This window comes from Saccostrea cucullata, unplaced genomic scaffold (assembly GCF_032062105.1).
Source record: "Saccostrea cucullata isolate Sc308-1 unplaced genomic scaffold, CSIRO_AGI_Scuc_v1 ctg2876, whole genome shotgun sequence".
NCBI lineage: Eukaryota > Metazoa > Mollusca > Bivalvia > Ostreida > Ostreidae > Saccostrea > Saccostrea cuccullata.
The window spans coordinates 208,773-215,503 of NW_026927466.1; the positions used below are offsets into that span (position 1 = coordinate 208,773).

General features: G+C 35.4%; 2 protein-coding genes across 4 annotated transcripts in view; one reads left to right on the top strand and one right to left on the bottom strand.

The window, feature by feature from the left end:
• The window catches only part of LOC134274558 (PRA1 family protein 3-like), a 142,026-nt gene extending 137,565 nt beyond the window's left edge, over window positions 1–4,461 (bottom strand). For both annotated transcript variants that reach the window (XR_009993644.1, XM_062756829.1), the window contains exon 1: window positions 4,261–4,461. Coding sequence is in view for 1 of the 2 variants with exons in the window: in XM_062756829.1 (XP_062612813.1) it covers window positions 4,261–4,439 (179 nt within the window). In the remaining variant the exon portion in view is untranslated. The remainder of the gene's footprint in view (window positions 1–4,260) is intronic.
• LOC134274555 (uncharacterized) overlaps window positions 1–6,731 on the top strand; it is a 140,428-nt gene that overhangs the window by 107,250 nt on the left and 26,447 nt on the right. The window lies entirely within an intron of this gene.

Here is a 6,731-nt window from a genome sequence, read left to right on the forward strand (position 1 = left end):
GCAAAAAGGTAAAATAATAGGGCTTTTTTTTTTTTTTTAATAAAATAAAACCAACTGGATGCTCCATTGTGACTAGAGCCTTATAAACTAAAGGCGAGTCTAAAAAGATGTGTTTTTAGATTTCTTTTAAAAACTTCAAGTGACTGTTCTTTCCTAAGATCCAGCGGGAGGCAGTTCCACAGGGTGGCTGAAGATACATCAAACCTTCTATCTCCATACATCTTACTTCGAGTGCGTGGTTTAACAAGGCTCAGTGAATCCCCAGACCGTAGTGAACGTTGTGGGCGATAGACCTGAACAAGTTCCTGGATGTATTTCGGGGCTAGCTTCTGTAAGGCCTTGAAAGTGTACAACAGAATTTTATATTGTGCACGGTATGCCACAGGTAGCCAGTGAAGAGTTATTAGAACTGTACGTACTGCTATTTTAATAGTTCGCACCAAATGCATTCGTAAGCTGGTTCTGGGAAACAGGTTAACTAACTATGAGAGCAGAGTATCTTGTCATGTAGTTTCAACAAAAAACATCATATTGGTTTCAAAAATAGACATTTCATTTAAACATTAGTAAGCTGCACCTAGAAACATACCCACGCTTTGGCATGTGCAGTCTTGCGCTGTTTTGGTAAGCAAAGTTGTCTATGTGATTGAGGAAATTCGGGACTACTTGACTAGCGACTGTTACTCAGAAAGACATAACGGCAATTATCAACACTCAAAGATAGTAAAGATAAAGCTAATGTATACTTTCATATATAGCCTACATACCAAGGTTTGTTCTGTTTAACTATTTATTCAAAACCAGAGTTAAATTGATGACAAAATGCTAGAAAAGCAAAATTTGAGGATTTTTTAAATAAATTTTGGTTATCCAACTTTTCCCAAAATGAGGATAATTTTCCCAATTTGAATGGCCCCAGCCCCAGTCCCAAAAAGTGGTGTGAGAGCCCTGTGGGCAATCTTTGTGTGAAATGAGAACCTACCAAGTTTATCGATAAGAAAGATATGGACCGGACAGGAATTATGAAATTTTTCTTCCAGTGACCTTGAACTTCCCCAAATGACCTTGGGTCAAGGTCATGACACACCCTTGGGTCATGGGCAATCTTTGTGTGAAATGAGAACCTACCAAGTTTATCCATAAGAAAGATATGGACCGGACAGGAATTATGAAATTTTTCTTCCAGTGACCTTGAACTTCCCCAAATAACCTTGAGTCAAGGTCATGGGCAATCTTTGTGTTAAATGAGAACTTACCAAGTTTATCCATAAGAAAGATATGGACTGGACACGAATTATGAAATTTTTCTTCCAGTGACCTTGAACTTCCCCAAATGACCTTGGGTCAAGGTCATAACACACCCTTGGGTCATGGGCAATCTTTGTGTGAAATGAGAACCTACCAAGGTCATCCATAAAAAATATGTATCAAACATGAATTTTGTAATTTTTCTTCCAGTGACCTTGAACTTCTCCAAATGACCTTAGGTCAAGGTCATGACACACCCTTGGGTCATGGGCAATCTTTGTGTGAAATGAGAACCTACCAAGTTTATCCATAAGAAAGATATGGACCGGACATGAATTATGAAACTTTTCTTCCAGTGACCTTGAACTTCCCCAAATGACCTTGGGTCAAGGTCATGACACACCCTTGGGTCATGGGCAATCTTAGTGTGGAGTAGTAGATTCTAATGTCCCTCTGTAAGAAAGATATGGACCGGACACGATTGCACAGACAGCTAGACAGACAGACGGACAAGGTGATTCCTATATACCCCCCCAAACTTCGTTTGCGGGGGGTATTATTATAAAATAAATGTCGCCGACATCGCTAATAAAAAATGAAATTATCAAACTTTAATTTTATTACCAAATCCAAGTGCAAAGAGCATAAAAGTAGTGATGAATGTTGAAAACATGAAAGGATCCCGTGTCTTGTTGATACTTTTACCGCCATGATTAAATATGGGGTTAGACTAATACCAGGAAACAGTAATATTGCAAGTAAAGGAAAACATAATTAGTCTAGTCAATCTTTAAACGCAATTATAATCATAAATACAAGTCTAACATGAGGATAATTACTTTTACAACTTGCAATTTTAACTAATCAAAACAAATTTTAAGAAATACGTACATGTATTAAATGAAAGGTGGGACTAATATCAGTAAAATACCAATTGCATGGACTTTATAAAAAAAAAATAAATTCCCATTCTGTTTCAATAGTCCTATATTGTTTAAAGTAGACTAAATACTATTTTCCACTTTTTAAAAAAGAAATTTCAATTAAAATTTTTGAATATTTTATGTGAGTAAAAGATTTTTTATGTAAAAGTCTGACAGAAATCTGAATAAGTTTTAACTTTTCTATATTAATTTTATTGAAGTTCAAAATTTCGATTATAATCGATTATTAATCGAATGTGCCTAGATAGAATGTTCTATCGTTAAAATGATATTGTCCTACGGATCCGGTTTAACGATAGAATTCGTTCTGTGTATTCGTAATGTAGCAAAAGAAACACGGGCGATAACTCGCATAGTGCATTTACTAGGAACAATCTAGAGAGTTCTGAATGTAAACATGGCAGGATTTGAATCGAGAGAAAACGTTGAGAAAATGTAATTGGATTTTCGTATTTATATGGATTATTTTTTGGGATGAAAGGCATAAGCAATCTCAAAAAGGTTTGTTTTGATTATTTGGATAGTTATTTCCAGTGCAAATCATTTTATATTCTTCAAAATTGGTTCGGAGCGGATCCGCTCCGATTTGCTACATTGCAAATATATCATGTATATGGGACGTATTCTAACTGTGGCAAGGGCTTGTACCGAGACACAGTTAGATTATTCTAACTCATACATGCCAACTTTCCCGATTTTTTCAGGAGTCTACCGATTTTTAACCCTGTCTACCGCTTGTCTACCGATTAATTTTTTTCTCCCATTTCTACCGATATTTCGAAAATCCGGATTTTTTACCGATTCGCTTTGAATAATACAGTATTTCCGTGTGCAGAAAACATGGCTGTTTCAATGTTTATCGGTAGGATATCTGTTAATTGCTGCTGATAACAGGTAATCAACAAGGTGTCAACTGTGCTAGCAGTCATTACAGAGGTTTTAATTGCTCCTGAACCTCATTAACAGTGTATTTTAACCGAGACAATTATGCCAGATGTGGAAATTCTAGAAATACACACGACACTGGATACAAACTGACAAACTTGTGAGAGTTCACACTTTACAGCAAACTTTGACAATATACGTATAAACCGTTTATAAAAGGTGTTCAAGTTTTGGAATATTGCATTCCTCATTAAATTATAATCTACTTCATGGAAAATACCCTACCAAAATCCAACATGGAAAAAATGTGCCTGCAAGTGAAAACCATTAGGACTGCCCAGAGTGATCAAAATAAAAAAAAAAAGGAAAAGACCATGCCTTTTGCAGACTGAATGAAAAGTTAAAGTGACTTAATATTCCCTCTGATTAAGAAAAAAATAATTTAACAATATTTTGTATAACAGTAGCCTTATAAACTTTGTAATTTACCAACACACAATGAACAGTTCAGCTTATCTGTAAAGTTTAACATCCTTATTTTACGTACTAATATGTTAACTCTGTGTATCACATTCTTCAAGACAGAGGGTATATTTATCTTAATATTAAAATATTAAATGATTTTGAATAAAATTGTCTTCTTTTTTTTAAAATTTATAAATGATTTGTATTTGTGCTTTTCTTTAAGTTGATAGATAAGAAAACACTTTTTGAAGTAGTAATAATATATGATATAATTAAGGTAGTAGATTGATAATGTAGAAAAAACATTACAAAAAGTTATTTCACGACAAAACGCCGCGAATTAGGAACTTTTAAAAATGTTGTTGCGCGCAATCTCCCCCAAGAAAATTTTCAAAAGTTGGCATGTATGCTAACTAGAATGTGCCCATGCAGCCCATTATTACCGATAATCGATTATGAATTTTTTCCGATTCCCCATCACTAGTAGTGAGGGCTTGTCCTGAGACAAAGTTAGATTATTTCAACAAATTTTATCTATTAGAAAATTCTTCTCTTTACATATCAGGTAAAACAAACACTTAAAATAAAATTACTAAAATATAGATAACAAATGCCCACTACTTTATGGTCTAGGATTAACGGGTATGCACATTAACATAAGGTGACAGTTGACTCACTACTCAAAGTACTGATGTACTGAATACTTATGTAGTCATACCCAATCACGAGGAACACGATGATGGTCATCAGGAAATAGTTTGTCTGGAAGTAATACAGGTTGTGCATCACCCTGTTCGCCCATTTATCTGGGTCGTTTAAGTTTGGCATCTGGAAGCGCGCTGACTCCAGCATGAAGTCGCTCAGACTCCTCAGTGGAGCGAATTGAACGTCTGCCATCCTTAGTTGCTGACAAAATGAGACCGCTTAGGAAAATGAAAAGAATAATATTTCTGATAAAGATAAATTGTATGGTCTTTAAAGAAGAGAATGGCTTTAAGAACTTTAAATTTTGTTCAGTCTATATTTTATAATATTTGAGAAATTTTAAGAGCATGAATAAATTAGTCTTACAATATTTTTTATTTGATATAAGCACTCTGGTTTTCATATGCGCTTATGATAACGAAGCATTTGTTCATAGTTTCAAGCATCAAAACGACATTGACTCACCGAATGAGAATTGCTTGGGTTGGAACTGGAAGAAGTAACTCAACTGTAAGAGTATACTTTCTTGATTCAAAGGCAAGTACTGAAGTAGACTTTTAAAGTAAAAAATTTCATTGCTGTTTACAAATCACTAACTGTTGTTGGAAATGTATAGGCTAGCAAAAGGGCTCAACTCACAGATAAGCGCAAGCGTAGTTTTAATATACATTGTACGTGATATAGAATGATCAGAATGGTACGAAATGTCTGATGTTTTCCAGGCTTCTTTCATAAGTTTGATGCTTTACGTCCCAGGAGAAGTCAGAACCTGCACCATTACACAGTAAATCGGCGAGATCTAGAGTTAAAAAAAAATGGGGCCTGGACCGCCTGGTGTCTCTACAGATTTGGGCTGAGATGTCATTGTCGGAGGGACACCAGACCAATTTTTTTAGTCCCTTTGACATCTCACTGAGATATATTTCAGTCAAGTGTCACATTATCTCATTTGTGATTTTGTGTCCAGATTTTAAATGCTCTTTTTAATTAATACGTACAGGCTAAAATGAATTAGCTGTCCACTTCAACTTTTTGCTTTGAAAAAGTAATTTCCTAATAGAATAAAGATTTTAAATCACTTTGGGTAAAATGAATGTATTAATGAGGTGCAAATGATAAGATATACAGAATTAGGCAGCTCTCACATCATGACCTGCACCCAGCTTGGCGGAAACGCAGGAAGAGATTGATAGTTGGGCTCCTGAACCTGATCCAAATTACATTAGAAAAACACCCCCAAATACACTATATGGACACCCCCAAATACACTACATGGACACCCTTTTAATACCCTATCACCATAAGACTTTCTTTTCTTAAGTCTGGAAGGTTTAAATCCATCAAAATATAAAGTTGTTGATTTTTCATAGCAACAAGTCATTCCTACAATGTATAAACCTCGGAAGCTCGAGCAATAGTGCTGTGCGATATTACCGGTTAACCGGTGTATCCCGATTTTTTTCTTCACAATACGTATCGCGGTATTTTTTTGTGAATACCGGTTCGGGTTTGATATGCTATAAATTGTTATAAAAAGAGTTATTTGCCCTTTTCAAGGTAAAATATGGCGGCAAGTGACGTGTGATCAGAAACGAGAGACATGTCTCTGTCAGAAACGAAGAGACAACTGTTACATGAAACCCTTTCATGTTAAAGCCGAATCTGAATATTACAACTTAATTCGTCAAGTTGTGCCACAAAAAACTTAGCTTGCCACTTGCGCCAACACAACGCGACCAGGCAGTTGCAATATCAACTCGAGAAAACATGTAATTTGAGTTTGTGATTTCATTTGACATTGACAAAAAGCAAAATTTATTAAAAATTTTATATTGTGATATATTGCAATACAAAATATAATATTGCAATATATCGCGATACGATTTTTCAGTCGCGATACCCAGCTCTATCGAGCAATGATACGCTTCAAATACTTCATACTATAGTTCATTTCTATAGATAATATTGTAGTGGAACATTTGGATTGATGTGCAAGTTGGAATTTCTTTTTGCCCAGGTATTGCTTTAAGGGCTCGCAGTGACGAGCGTCGCTTTTTGATTACCGCGTTACATCATAATCATTGATTCCCCCAACTATTGGTAAGAAGCAAAATCTTGATCAAATGTGCTATTTGTACTATTATCCAGTAGCACAAGAAATTTACAAGCCTCATGTAGAATGCAGGGATCTCGGCCAATAATGGCGTGTGTGACCATTTGACAGGGGATGCTCACTCCTCCATGGCACCTGATCCCACCTCTGATGTTTCGAAGGTCCGTGTTTTCTATGCTCTTATTTTGTATTGATTTATGGACTTTAAGATTGAATACTGTTCGATATCTCCATATCCTTCTTTGGTCAGTTTGCATATTCCAAATCCTTTAGTTTCCTATGAAAGTTTATGCAGGGCTCTGCACGAAAAATAATGGTTCTTAATTATTAAAATTTTTTTATTGATGATGATTTTATGATGTTTACCTCCC